This window comes from Trematomus bernacchii, unplaced genomic scaffold (assembly GCF_902827165.1).
Source record: "Trematomus bernacchii unplaced genomic scaffold, fTreBer1.1, whole genome shotgun sequence".
In the NCBI taxonomy this organism is placed as follows: domain Eukaryota; kingdom Metazoa; phylum Chordata; class Actinopteri; order Perciformes; family Nototheniidae; genus Trematomus; species Trematomus bernacchii.
This window is the reverse complement of record NW_022987705.1, coordinates 1,198,240-1,211,745: the sequence shown is the minus strand read 5'-3', so window position 1 is coordinate 1,211,745 and position 13,506 is coordinate 1,198,240. Positions and strand designations below refer to the sequence as shown.

At 40.0% G+C, this 13,506-nt stretch overlaps 1 protein-coding gene across 3 annotated transcripts; it reads left to right on the top strand.

The window, feature by feature from the left end:
* The first annotated feature begins 6,273 nt into the window (after positions 1-6,273).
* LOC117490470 (multidrug and toxin extrusion protein 1-like) lies at positions 6,274-13,506 on the top strand. Of its 3 annotated transcripts, none has more exons than XM_034140230.1 (16): positions 6,274-6,399; positions 6,511-6,691; positions 7,716-7,817; positions 8,437-8,505; positions 8,649-8,797; positions 8,946-8,988; positions 9,557-9,601; positions 9,761-9,858; positions 10,052-10,149; positions 10,759-10,940; positions 11,469-11,577; positions 11,812-11,887; positions 12,106-12,413; positions 12,503-12,597; positions 12,749-12,812; positions 12,917-13,506. In XM_034140230.1, the coding sequence occupies exons 2-16, from the start codon at positions 6,512-6,514 to the stop codon at positions 13,132-13,134; spliced, it is 1,836 nt and encodes a 611-aa protein (XP_033996121.1). In that variant the 5' UTR covers positions 6,274-6,399; position 6,511; the 3' UTR covers positions 13,135-13,506. The 3 variants fall into 3 exon arrangements, with proteins under 3 accessions (XP_033996121.1, XP_033996120.1, XP_033996119.1); XM_034140229.1 differs by having other exon boundaries at positions 6,321-6,361; XM_034140228.1 differs by lacking the exon at positions 6,274-6,399 and having other exon boundaries at positions 6,488-6,691; positions 12,106-12,175; positions 12,281-12,413.

The window sequence follows — 13,506 nt, the reverse complement described above, 5'->3', positions numbered from 1 at the left end:
CTTAGTCCTCAACGTATGGCCTGGTCACAGCCAGAGGTTTGGAGAAGTACTCAGATGTTGTATTTGAGTAAAAGTACAAGTACAAGAGTGTAGGAATACTCTGTAACAAGTAAACGTCCTGCATTCAAAAGTTCACTCAAGTAAAAGTACAAAATTATTAGCACCAAAATGTACTTAAAGTACCAAAAGTAAAAGTACTCATTATGCAGATTGTCCCATTTCAGAATCATATATATTATATATTTTGATTTTAATTATTGATGCACTTAAGTGTTCTCAAAGCTGGTAAAGGTGCAGCTAGTTTTAATGACTTTGTATACTGCAGGTTAGCTTGTGAATTTACTCCAGGTGTAACTAAAGTCTGATTTAAGTGTTGATTATATTTTACATCATTAAACAAAATCTGCAAGTACACGATTAACCTCTAAATTGTAGTTGGGTATATGAACATAACTAGCAAAAAATGGTCCTTAAGTACAGTGCTTGAGTAAATGTACTTAGTTACTTTACACCACTGGTTTGAGCGCCTGTTTTACTCTGTGTGGCTGCGACCTTTAACTGTTGAGTCTGACTACATATTTGGTCAAACTCTGTTCAAACAGAGAGTTTCACACATGAACAAACATCCACAAACACCCTGCCCTCGCCCAAGTGCATGTGAACGCGAAAGAGATTCATTACACTTTCCCACATTTGATCCAGAATCAGTCATACAAAAACAAAAGGGGCATTACTCAGTTTGTTTCTGCCATCATAACAGGAAACAAGTTACAAACACACATCTCTAGAACTAACCACATATTCATTTACAGTACATTTACTTTAGTACTGTACTTAAGTATTATTTTAAAGTACTAGTATTTCCATGTTATCCTACTTTTACTTCTACTCCTGCTACATTTCAGAGGTAAACATATCCTACTTTTTACTCCACTACAATTATTTTAACACTCAGAGTTACTTTGTCCATCTTTAATACACATGAAATGCTGATATGGTATAATGCACTGCTGTATGTCAAATGACACAGTATTTTAAGTATCTACATTTTGTCCACATTGACCAACTACAACACTAAAATGCTCTTACATTTAGGTAAAACAGGATAAATAATAGCCATAATATTATATTAATGTGAAAATATCCTTTCTGCATAGCGAGTACTTTTACATCTGAGGTACATAGCTTCTTCTGAACTTATTATACATATTATTCAGAAATGGGCCATTGTGCAGAACGAGTACTATTACTTTCTGTACTTTAAGTGACAATACTTTTGTACTTTTACTGAAGTAACATTTTGAAATCAGGCCTTTTACTTGCAATGGAGTACTTTAAGACCATTGTAGTTTTACTTTTACTTAAGTAAAGGATCAAGGATAAAGGAGTGCTTCTTCCAACACTGGGCTTCACTCAGTTTCCTCCAAGTCCTTCCCTGTTTTTTTCCGTCACCGTTTAGTACTAATGTTGAGTCATAGACTGCAGCAACAGTCTGAGCCTTGTTGACGTGAGAATAATCATAAAATATCGTCATATCAATCTTTCGCTAAAGTTGAAACATCTTAACTCACACAGATGTGTTAGTATATTATATTCACTTTTATTTTCCTATATCTCTCCATCTCCAATACGTCTATCTCGTTTCCTTTTTCTTTCTATATCTTCAGTTTCCATATATTTTCTTTAGTGTTGTTTGCTTTATGGTTGAGAGTAATAATAACTACAGCAGCAGCTAAAACATTGAAATCTGACTAACTTTGATGCAGAGTATGACGTTTTAGCTGGCATGGAAGTAAAAGTACTGTACTGTAAATGTAAAGCTAATATCATCCATATATTTACCTCAGTAATGGATACCTACTCCCATATTTTTGTTTGTGTTGATGTGTAAGTTGTAAGTGTTTAGGATTATAGTCCGCATTTAAAAAGGTAAAAGCCAAGGTACTGATGAAAGCCAATAGGCTGACAGATCATTCAAGTGTCTAGGTTAAGACGTGTGTGATTAGCGTTTAGATAAAGCAGATAACGTCTTTGTTTTCAATCTATTTCCAAAACCAGATAATGCAAAGTTATTTTAGCCACTTGTCAAAGTGTGTAAGGATCGATTTGAAGAGCTTAGACACCGAAGCGTCACACAATGCTGCTATGTTCCAGGTATGTGAGTCCAGGTGCCGCTATTCACGTCAGAAACAACATCTCCCGCTTCACTTCCTCAGACGAGAGGAAAAAAAACCTCCCAAGGGTGAAACTGAAAGTGAGAGAAACAGGTTGCCTTCCCTGCAAGGTCAACCAGCTGCCACAGTCAATGAGCCTCTTCAGACTGTATGAGTCAACAAAGCACAGAATCAATTCCAAGCATTTGTTTGTCATGGATGTAATACAGCCCTACGACCCCACCACAAAAACATACACAAAAGCCCCCGAGAGCCTAATGGGAGGCTTTTGTCTACAAGATGTCCTCAATATCTTTACAGGTTGTTTTTTATTTATTTCTGCTTGTGCGAGTGGAGACACCCGTTGGTGCTGTCTGTTTGTGTTTATCCCTGTGGACAAACCCGCAGCTTCATCAAGGGTGCTATGGAAAGGACAGTGTGTCATGAGGGAGCGAGCAGCACGGTGCCGCATTGTTTTAGAGGCTGGATGAGTCACTGAAGACAAATCAGCGTTGGTGGCATTTGAGAAGGCTCGTCCATTGCATTATGACAGCACTGTGTATATCAACAGTGGGATTATAACGTGTTCCCATGGTGCCGGTTTGTGCAGGTCAGACAAGGTTTTCATTAAGGCATAATGTAACCTAATTTCCTGAGAGACAGTTACATGTTACGATTGTAATTTGTTTCTGCAGGAGAATACCTCCCACTCTGCTGTCTCTGTCAACCTTCCTCATCAAAACGAAGTTATAATTCTCCAAACATCAAGCCGTATTTATAACACCTAATACACGATTTGAGTGCAGCATTGCTGTGACTATTTCAATAAATTTCTATATGACTCACCGAAGAAATTCAAAAGCTCATGCATCATCAAAAGAGCAGACAGCAGATTCTGCTTTGCTTTAGTCATGGCTGAATTACTTCTCATCTATATCGTCATTTTTGGGTCCCTACTTCAATTATATGTTTCTTTTGACAAAGTCTGAAATTCAAATGAGGCGCTTGACATTGTGTCGATTTAAAGGGAGAATGTGGTTTTACGAAAATGTGAACCAAACCCCCCCCCCCCACCATCTCATTCAGGTTTTTATCACATTTCAATATAATGTTGCTCAGTGGGGTTTAGCTTTCTTTGAGTGACTGCCTTTCATCTTTTCTTTTTTTTTGCTCTGTTCTGATAAAAGCACAATTACACAAAATTGCCCACCTACAATAGTGGGAGCTAAAAACGCATTCATTTCGTTTTTGACTTTCAGCTTACATCCCCCACGTTCATCCCGTATTTCAAGTGTATGCAGGTGACAGACTCCGAGTATAATCTGTTTCCCCCCCCCTCTGCTCCCCATTTCTCTCTTTTTCCACCCCTGAGTCTCTTTGTGTCTCGCTCTCTCTCTCTGACCCCCCTCACACACACTGCCAACGTGAGATAGCCATGTCTGTGTGTCCAGTGCAGTGTGTCATGTGTGATAATGTGTGACGTACGCTTCACGTGCCAGCGGTTTTAGGGTTCCACTAGAAGCTACTTATTATTGTTATCGTTTTTCGGCATCATCATTATCAGCTGGAGCAGACGCCACGAGTCCCACTGCGTCATTGTTTCTCCCCAAAAACCCTAAAGCTCCAGCCGCCAAAGCTACCAGCAACTTAACCAACAAAGGAGGGAAGAGAACACGTCGAAAATCACTCTGGCACTCTTTCAACATCCCTCCCCTCGTCCATCCTCTCATCCACGGCCTGCACACCCCCCCCCCTCTGCACTGTCTCCGTTGTTTTCTTCTTCCTCTCTATCAAATGTTCACTTCTTTTGTCTCATGCACTCTTTCTTATTCCATCGCACTCTATCTTTCTGCGTGACACGCTCTGCCCTCGTCCGCTGTCTTTGTCCGCCATTATCTAAACCACCCATCTCCTCATCGTTCCCTCAAACCCCCTCTCTCATAGTCAGAAAAAAATCACAACCTACACACAGATAAACGCACAACCCAACACACACTGACACAGGGACACTGTGCGTGTAAATAGTCTCACCCCTCCCAAAACCTTCTTCCATGCACACACTCTCCCAACCCCACCCCACCCCCCCCCCCACCCCACCACCACCACCTTCTACTCTCTCCAAACCCCCCCCACCCTAATCCTAATCACACCACCACCACCGTCATCAGCCCTTATCTCACTCCACCAAATCTGCTGTGACTCAAAACAATTTCCTCTCATTTGCGATTTTTACTGCCCACCCCCGCCTCCTACACCTCCATCAAACACCTACCCCCTCCAATAAGCCCTCTCCACCTCCTCAATACCCCATCGCTACCCATCAGGCGCGAACCCCACCCAAACGCACAGGCACACAAACACATATACAAATGCACTCACGTACACACACTCTGACTGGTCGCCATTAAGAATGACGGCTGATGGTGTGTAAGCGGTGACTTGCCACTGTCATCCAGTGGAGCCCGAGAAGAACTGCAGTGTGACGTCACGGCGGACGACGGCCGCGCTGGTTGGTGGATCATATTTACGTGTGTGTGATTCTGAGCGTGTGGTTGGGTTGGGGGAGCCGGAGGAATACAATTTGGTGGGTGGGTGGACCCGGTGGGCCTTGCTGCATCACTGAACCATGGAAATGAATGAGAGCCTACGCTAGGTGTCACCCCCTTCCTCTCCCGTTGGCCTCTGCTAATTTCTCTTTCTATTTTTTCGCTTTTCTCGTCTCCTTTTAGCCCCCGAAGCAAAGAAAAACATTTGAAACTGCTAATTTGAGTTTGATAATATGTTGGACGGTATGTTGCAGAGAAGCTTGGCTGTGTTTGAATCAGCTGAAGGAGAAGCATATGTTTAGAATGATTTGATTAAATTATAAGAAATCCATTCAAAGTTCAGTGAAGCAGGCTGATGTGCCAGAAATGTTGATCGTTTGAGTTTCAGCCAGAGCAAAACAGCACCACCCGATGGGAGGTTCACACAGCCGCAACCAGAGAGGTGTTACTATGGGAGAAGGAATACAACACGAAGAGGCGACAGGATACAAGCAAGTGTGCTGTTTACAGTGACAGGCGCAGTGATTTACCTCAGTGAGGCGAAAAATATATATGAGTGAGTCACACCACGTCAGGTTTTTTTGTATCTCTGCCGTCATGAGATAGTTTGACAGCCGACAGCAAAAGAAGATGGGAATTCTACTTTTAGCTTTTAGCTGTTTGTTGAATAAAATAAAAAGGTTATTCTGAAATAGCTCTTACATATGATGTCGAACTTTGTTGTAATAATCATTAATAATGAATGACAGAAATCAAAACTATTACATGTAAAGTAGTGCTCAGATGATTGCATTTACATATTTTAGCGATTGTAATAACTCACTTACATCTTAATATTTCATTCAGTGTTTATAGCAGGCACATTTGATCGTTATGATCCTCATATATTTAAGACAAGGAAAACAAAAAAGTGTGAATCTTCGGCTAATTAGGTTTGTTTTTATATCCGCTCTTAGAAATGCCATAGATGTTTACTCCCTCTTATGTAATTTGTGTAATGAAACCTGCAATAGCAACAAAAAAACAACTATCTGTGAACCCAACATATACTTATCATCTTTTAGGCAAACTCATTTTCTGTTTAACTTCCCCGCATTATGGAGCAACATTATCATTCATTCAGATAATCATTCTTTTTTTAGAAGAAACATCTTATATAACAGTTTTTTTCAGTGTTTTACTATGTTCACCAGCTAGTTGCTTACTAGGCCGTCTGAGCTGGTAATGTTCGGAGCTTATTTTCTTCTGAAAGGAGCTGCTTAATTCCCTGTGTGCTTGTGCCCTTGCAGATACTTATCACCCGTCTTGTGTCACATGTATTGTCGCAGTCATCTTTTACTTTTCCTAAACTTTCTCAAGTGAAATTATCATGAGTCATCCCACCTCCCGTCAGTGTCTTGTTAAGGGCAGGGTTTAACCAGATGAGCACTCTGTTACTCATACAGTGTGTTAAATGATAGGCAAGTGTCTTCACAGTGTTTCATTCCTTTGAGCTTGGGTGAAACAGTGAAAATCTGAGACACTGCAGCACAGCCAAGAATAAACAACCAGCTTCATTTTGGCACCGTTTTTAGGGGAGTGCACAGCTTGGTGGTGGGTCGGGGGTGGATATGCCCCAGCATATTGTATAGTAACAGCCCACTCTCACAGACAGAGAATAAGGTGAGCAGACATTGCCTTCACTATTGATTATTACCCAGGTAATTGGTTATTGATTACTCCCAGCTTTCTTGTCTGTGTCCGAGGGGAACTGTACAGTACGATCATTCAGTTTGGGATTGAGTTTTGTTTTCTGCCAAATCTCATTTCAGTATGGAAGATTTAGCTGCATGTACAGGGGTAAATGGAAAGTCCAAAACAGATGAATCAGCTTCTCCTGCTGCTCACGGTGTCGACTCGTACTGCGGATCCTGCCTGAGAAGCATCACGCGCTGGATACCTGTGGACTTCAAGAATGAAATTGTTCACTTTTTAAAACTGGCAGGGCCTGTGGTAAGATTGTGTTTGGATGGAAATCAACTCTTTGTTCATAAGACCAATCATTTTCAGAGCTTGAGGTACTTAGTCTGCAACAATATTCAGAGTGACTGAGTGTGACTCATAATTACTCCATCAGTTGTTGAGGCTGTTAAGATTGTACATTTTTCAAAAACGGCTGTAATTGAGAGTATTTTACCGTAGAAGTCACTTATTACCATGATAAAAGTGAATACAACTGAGTTGCCTTTGAAAAAGGCTTAAATTGCTTCGTTTTCCACTTGGGGTTTGTGCTGTAGCAGTAATTATTTTCAATTTGCCACCTGCTTTAATAAAGCAGTCATTAACAGGGTAATAACTGCAAACCATTGGGACTAATTGGACAAAGAATTGCCTGGCTAGTAATAAAAGTGTGGCATCATTTTAACTAAAACAGATTACAGTGGTTTAAATAGATGCATTAGAGGAATCACTAGCTCAATTATCAGACACATTCAGTGTGATATGTTGGCTGTACTCATTAAGCACTTGAAGACGTTTTAGATGTTCAAAGGTAACCCTTAAATGACTTCAAATTGCTTTTATAAACAGTATATATAGTTACTCAAACTCATTGACTTTCGAACTGTATTTTTGTAAGTGTCTCTCCTGAAAAGAAAATTATACATTTTGAGAGGAAAGAAAAATAGTTCAGCATGTATCCACTTTTCCCTGCCTTCCACTTCGTGCACAAAGCCAGTTCTTGATAGATGAGGACATTTCGTTTTCTTTTGTGAAAACCTTTTGATGCCAAAGGCTGTCAAAAACTTACACCAGCAATCACCAGAACTAGAAAGAAAAGAGAAGTAGTGAAGACATTCAGAAATACAAAGGAGCTGCAGTAAAACCAAAGCATAACACACGTCAGCTGCCAATGAGTGGATAATAACTCTGTCAGTCACTTTACGGGCTGCATGTGGAGTTTCATGTCTCATTCATGTTTGTTGAAGTTCATTAATTTCCTTATAGTTATTCAGACGAGCATGATTTTGTTTTCCAGGTTATTTCACAGATGATGAGTTTCCTGATCGGCTTCGTCAGCATGGTGTTCTGCGGACACCTGGGGAAAACAGAGCTGGCGGGGGTGGCGTTAGCGATAGCCGTGAGTGATGTTAACGCAGTTTAGCTTAAGCTGTTTTTGGCAGTCTGTTTGACTGTCATTGAAATGGAATGTAACTACTTGTGTGTATATATACATGGGTAACGCTGGGTATATACTGTATGTGCATGTACAAATATATTTATAAAGTCATCCATCTGTTTTCTTGATGAAGTATGAATTGAAGCAACTGGAAGACATAACAAGAACACATCTTATTCTTGATTAGGACTTGTTTATGCTTTTGTTCTGTTCTTATTTTATGTAAAGCGTATTTGAGCATTAGGAAAAGCGCTATAAAATCCTATGTATTATTATTTTTATTCTAATTATATCTTAGCCCCTTGTGCATATCATTGCCTTTTTTTAAAAATCTTTAACTTAAGATATATGTGTTTACATTCATTTCTATTATTTATTTTTCTTTGTTTCTTTGTTGTGTTTTACCTATAGCTTACTTAATTTGAAAACATGAATTTGTATTCTGAGCGAAGTGCATCTATTAATGAAGTCAATATCAAGTATGAATCAAGTATTTAAAAAATAATTTAACTACTTGGTTGATTTGAATTATCTATCAATTCATGAATCTGTGTTTTATTTTTCTCTCTTTTCAATAAAGGTAATAAATGTCACAGGTATTTCCATTGGCTGTGGTTTGGCTTCAGCATGTGATACTCTCATATCTCAGGTATTATATTATTACAACCAGGTCAGTGCTGACCAGTTACCGCTGCGTTCACACTATGCTCCTACGGATCTGTTTTTTTGTGTCAAATTGCACACGAGTAAGCGTTATTTATCTTTCTTGTTTTTCCGACCCGTTCCCTTTAGACCTATGGGAGCGGTAACCTGAAGCGCGTAGGAGTGATACTCCAGAGGGGAGTTCTGATTCTGCTCCTAGCCTGTTTCCCCTGCTGGGCCGTACTCATTAACACTCAGCCCATTCTCTTGGCTGTCAGGCAGAGCACAGAGGTCGCCAGGTGAACCCTCTGCACTTCAAAATCAGTGCATTATAAAAGCATAAACTGACATTGAATGCTTCATATACACTCTTCAATCATGAATCAAACAATTGTGTTATTTATTGCATGTTTTCACCATTTCCCCCTTCTTTTGTCTATCCTAAAGACTCTCCCAGCTGTATGTTAAGATCTTTATGCCAGCTCTGCCTGTGAGTTCGTCTTCCTTCCACATTTTTTCCTAAAATATTTTGTTTATACACATGAATGTCTTAAAGAGGTCATATTATGCTTTTTGGGGTTTTCCCTTTCCTGTAGTGTGTTCTATAGGTTTGTGTGCATGTAAATGGTTTGCAAAGGCTCAAATCCCAAAGTTGCCTCCAGAGGGAATTTCTCTCCCACTCGTCTGAAACGCCTCCATTGGACTCCTTTGTTGACTTCTGTAACATAGTGACATCACTATAACACTCGCAATTGTTGATAGACATGATAGACTAAGGGGCGGGTCATCTCTAAGTGGTTGACGAATCACAACAGAGCTGGCCAGCTAACCAATCAGAGCAGACTGGGCTCTGGTTTCAGACAGAGGGTGAAAAGAGGTGCTGCAGCACAGACAGTATGAGGAAAATAAAGACCCTTTTGAACATTAAAAGTCACAGAAAAGTCACAAAATACAAAAATGAACCTGAAAATGAGCATAATATGTCCTCTTCAGATGATTGTTGAGTTGCATTATTGAGCCTTTTAACCTCATTCATCGCCTCATGTTGGATTCTGCAGGCTGCCTTCATGTACCAGCTGCAGCTGAGGTATCTGCTGAATCAGGTGTGTTTGATGTCTGCAAGACCACTGATGTGAAACTAAATAATGACTGAAAGTTAGTCTGTAATCAGATCATTTTGTGTGTTAGTAAGGAGTGTGTGAGAGTAATACGAAGCAGGTGGAATGATGTGTTTCTTTTAACAAGCTTACTTTGGCTCACAGGGCATCATGTGGCCCCAGGTGATTTCCGGAGCCATGGGGAACATTTTAAATGTAATAATCAACTACATCTTCCTCAACCGTCTGGATCTGGGGATCACGTGAGTACACCCACCAGCGTACTCCTTAACTGAGTCATAATCTTTTCTGTTTTAACCAATCAGTGTATAAATTAGAGTAAGGAGATTGTATGTTTATGAGTCATTCTTAATAGTCATCAGGGGGAGTTCTTTGTGCGACTGCAGTGACTACATGCTTTGTTTTTCTACCTCCTTTGTTTTGACACCACCAAAGTGGATCTGCAGCTGCCAATGCCATCTCTCAGTATTCCTTGGCTGTGTTCTTGTTTGTTTACATCTGCTTCAGGGGGCTGCACAAAGCTACATGGGACGGTAGGTTCAGGGGATAAAACTATTGTAGAGATAACTTTCTTTTGACTGTTACTTCCTCATGATTGCATGATTAAATATATCTGCGAAAAATGTGGTGCTATTTATCAGGAAAGCAGAAACTATTTGTTCTATGTCCTATATATATGTTGCACTGTTGGAGGAGCCTGTGACCTGAGTTTTTCATTGCCATATCTATACTGTAGCTATGCACACATGACAATAAAAGCCTTGAAAGTTGATAAGGGAATTTTGCATAGTTATAATTACATTCATTTTGAGTCTTCATACATCCTAGTAGCTCGATATGACTGTTGTTGGGCACAGTTCTGAAGCAGCATAACCCACTAAATAATTGTTAGAAGCTTATGTGTGGAGGTTTTGTTCAACATGTTTACAATCTTAGTTTTGTGTTAGCACGTTTGCTAATTAGCACTAGTTATGTTAGGGAGATTCCTCTGACTAAGCCAACTAACATAACAAATAAAACAGATAAACGTGTGCAAGAGAATGTTTTATCACACTATTGAATGAGGGCTTTAGGTTCAGTTTTTGCATTGTAGACAACATCTGCATTTCCCATGATCCATCCTCCCTCCTGTCGTCTCCTAGGCTGGTCAGCAGAGTGCCTGCAGGAGTGGGGTCCTTTCCTCCGCCTGGCCATCCCCAGCATGCTGATGCTCTGTCTGGAGTGGTGGCTGTACGAGATCGCAGGGTTCCTGGCGGGCATCATCAGTGAGGTCGAGTTGGGAGCTCAGTCTATCGTTTATCAACTGGCTTCTATCGCTTACATGGTAACTGCCTCACACATTGGTCTTTCTCTTTATTACGTTATCCTCAATTGTTTTGGATTGATATTGAGTAATAGAACAAAATGCATGATCATTTGTTATTTTTTTAGGTTTACAGAACGTTTTATATTTGAAACAGATAATGAACAGGAATGTACAGCATTAAAAACATACAATCAATAAAGCATAAATTGTCCTTTTGCCAGACCACAGAGCCCTGCTGTTATTGTTCATAAGCAATGAGGTCCTAAATAAGTTGTAAAAGGATAAAAAACTTAATAAAAGTGAAAATGTTCCTATCTTAAATCTGAGAGCTTTAGGAGGCATAAACTCAAACAAACTACTTATAAACCGTGTGACGTTTGGGTGTTCCTTCAACACCCACTTTTTTTAAACGCACCTCCTAGCACAGAACAAAATGATTTTCAAGAGTTTAAATATAGATTTGGAGAAATATTTGTATTTCAGTCTATTCAAATATTTGTATGAATTAATTGTTTTTCTATATTTTTTTCATCCTGTCCAACACAGTTTCCGATGGGTATCTCCGTGGCTGCCAGTATTCGTGTTGGAAATGCTCTCGGTGCCGGGAACACAGAGCAAGCCAAGCTGTCCAGCAAGGTCTCCTTCATCTGTGCATGTATGGATCAAATTCGTAGCCTGACAAACCATCATGTACCAAAACAAAAGGCAATGGCTGCTGTGTGGAGATCTCCTTGGATCTTGGATCAAAGTCATGTGCCCTGTTTGTCTATTTAAATGTACCACTTTGAAGTCATCTGTCACCGGTTGATTACAAATAAATGGTACTCCACTTTATGCTTTTATATATTCCCCAGCCTTGTCTAACAATGTGTCTTTCTCTCCCTTCCAGGTTGTGTCTCATGTCTCATCGGAGTAGTTCTTATTGTGTTCAAGGATTTGGTTGGTTACATTTTCACCACAGAGAAGTACGTACATATGTTCGCACAATGAGCTTGTGACGAAGTGTAATTCATCATGTATTAACTTCAGAGGTGACCCATATCAGCAAAGTAAACTTGGACATTTTGTTTAATGCGTCATCACTACCGGAGGCAGGCAGTTTTAATGCTAGTATAAGTCTATTGACTTTGTACTAAGCTGTCTTTCAGTATCAAACATTTTAATATTTGCATTTTTCTTTCAGAGACATTATTCAGAGGGTGTCAGATGTCATGAAGATGTACGGCGTAATCCATGTCGCTGAAGCCATTGCGGTTAGAAACTTTTGCCACATAAATCACATTATTTCTCTGCAGAGCGAACGGAACCAAACTTTTTTTTTTTTTTTTTTTACATTTCTCTTTATCTCATCTCCACAGGGTGTGACCGGAGGTATTGTCAGGGGGACAGGGAAACAAATGATTGGTGCTGTGTGCAACTTGGTGGGTTTCTACTTGATTGGGCTCCCCATTGGAGTGTCTCTGATGTTTCCTGTTCAAATGGGCATTGTAGGTAAGGGTAAAAAAAATTATAATATAGTGAAAATGTTGACACATTTTTACTCAAACTAATTAACAGCCCTCTTTCCATCTCTGTCGCAGGGCTGTGGTCTGGGTTATTAATTTCCGTTTTGATACAGTCTGTTTTTTTTATTGTTTTCCTGTGTAAACTAAACTGGACAAAGGTCACAGAAGAGGTGAGTAACTCTGGTTTAATTATTACAGTGCAAAGTTATTGTACAAAACAAATATCTACAGTGTAGACAGCATGATAATACTGTAGCTTGTTTTCCTGTGACTTTTCAATATAAAATATTCTTTGTTATTGTTTTAAATATCTCTGAATAGGCGCTGATAAGAGCTGGAGTCCACATTACAGAGAGGAACAAGATCTTCGGGATAGAAAACAAAGGTAACACCAGTAGCTGTTAACTTTATCTATAGCTCAATATGGATGTCTTCTCACTGGTAACTATTGCACAACAGAAATTAAACATGTTTTCAAATCCCCGACAGCCCCGGACTCTGGTGAGAAACAGGGCCACGTACGATCCAGTTCTTTGAGTGGTGTGGAGGGGAAGCTGGAAGGTCAGCAGACTTCAGATGACGTGGTTCTGTCAGTCAGGCAGCTGGTGGTGCGACGTGGCCTCGCTGTGCTGCTCATGTTCATCATCCTCGCCGCTGGAGTCTTCATCAGCGAGCTCCTCATCAGACTGCTAGAGTTAGACGGGTGACCATCATCAGACCTCCTGTCTGCAGCATGAAACAAGCTCTGTGAGTGTGCCTCCAAAGGTACAGATGCATCTTCATTTGTAGTAGAAAAGCATGTCAATCAGAGGAAACACTCAAACCTACATTCAACTACAAAATGATACATTCAACAATGTCTCTACAAGATGATGTGATTATGATGAGAAGGTCAAATCAGCCTTCATTTCAGCATCATGAGCAATTTGTAGTGACACATCTCCACTTTTATAAAACGTATGTCCATCTATTATGCACTAATGATCAGCAAATAGCTGCATCACAATAATAAATGTTACACAAGTCAAATTGTTTCATAACTGCATTAAATAAGGTGAATTATTGCACCATTTAGAGAA

Excerpts from the sequence above, each read along its gene's own strand:
- LOC117490470 (XM_034140230.1), top strand. The coding sequence starts at position 6,512 with ATGGAAGATTTAGCTGCATGTACAGGGGTAAATGGAAAGTCCAAAACA. Across the intron at positions 8,798-8,945 it reads CAGAGCACAGAGGTCGCCAG|ACTCTCCCAGCTGTATGTTA; the intron begins GTGAACCCTCTG and ends TCTATCCTAAAG. Across the intron at positions 10,150-10,758 it reads GCACAAAGCTACATGGGACG|GCTGGTCAGCAGAGTGCCTG; the intron begins GTAGGTTCAGGG and ends GTCGTCTCCTAG.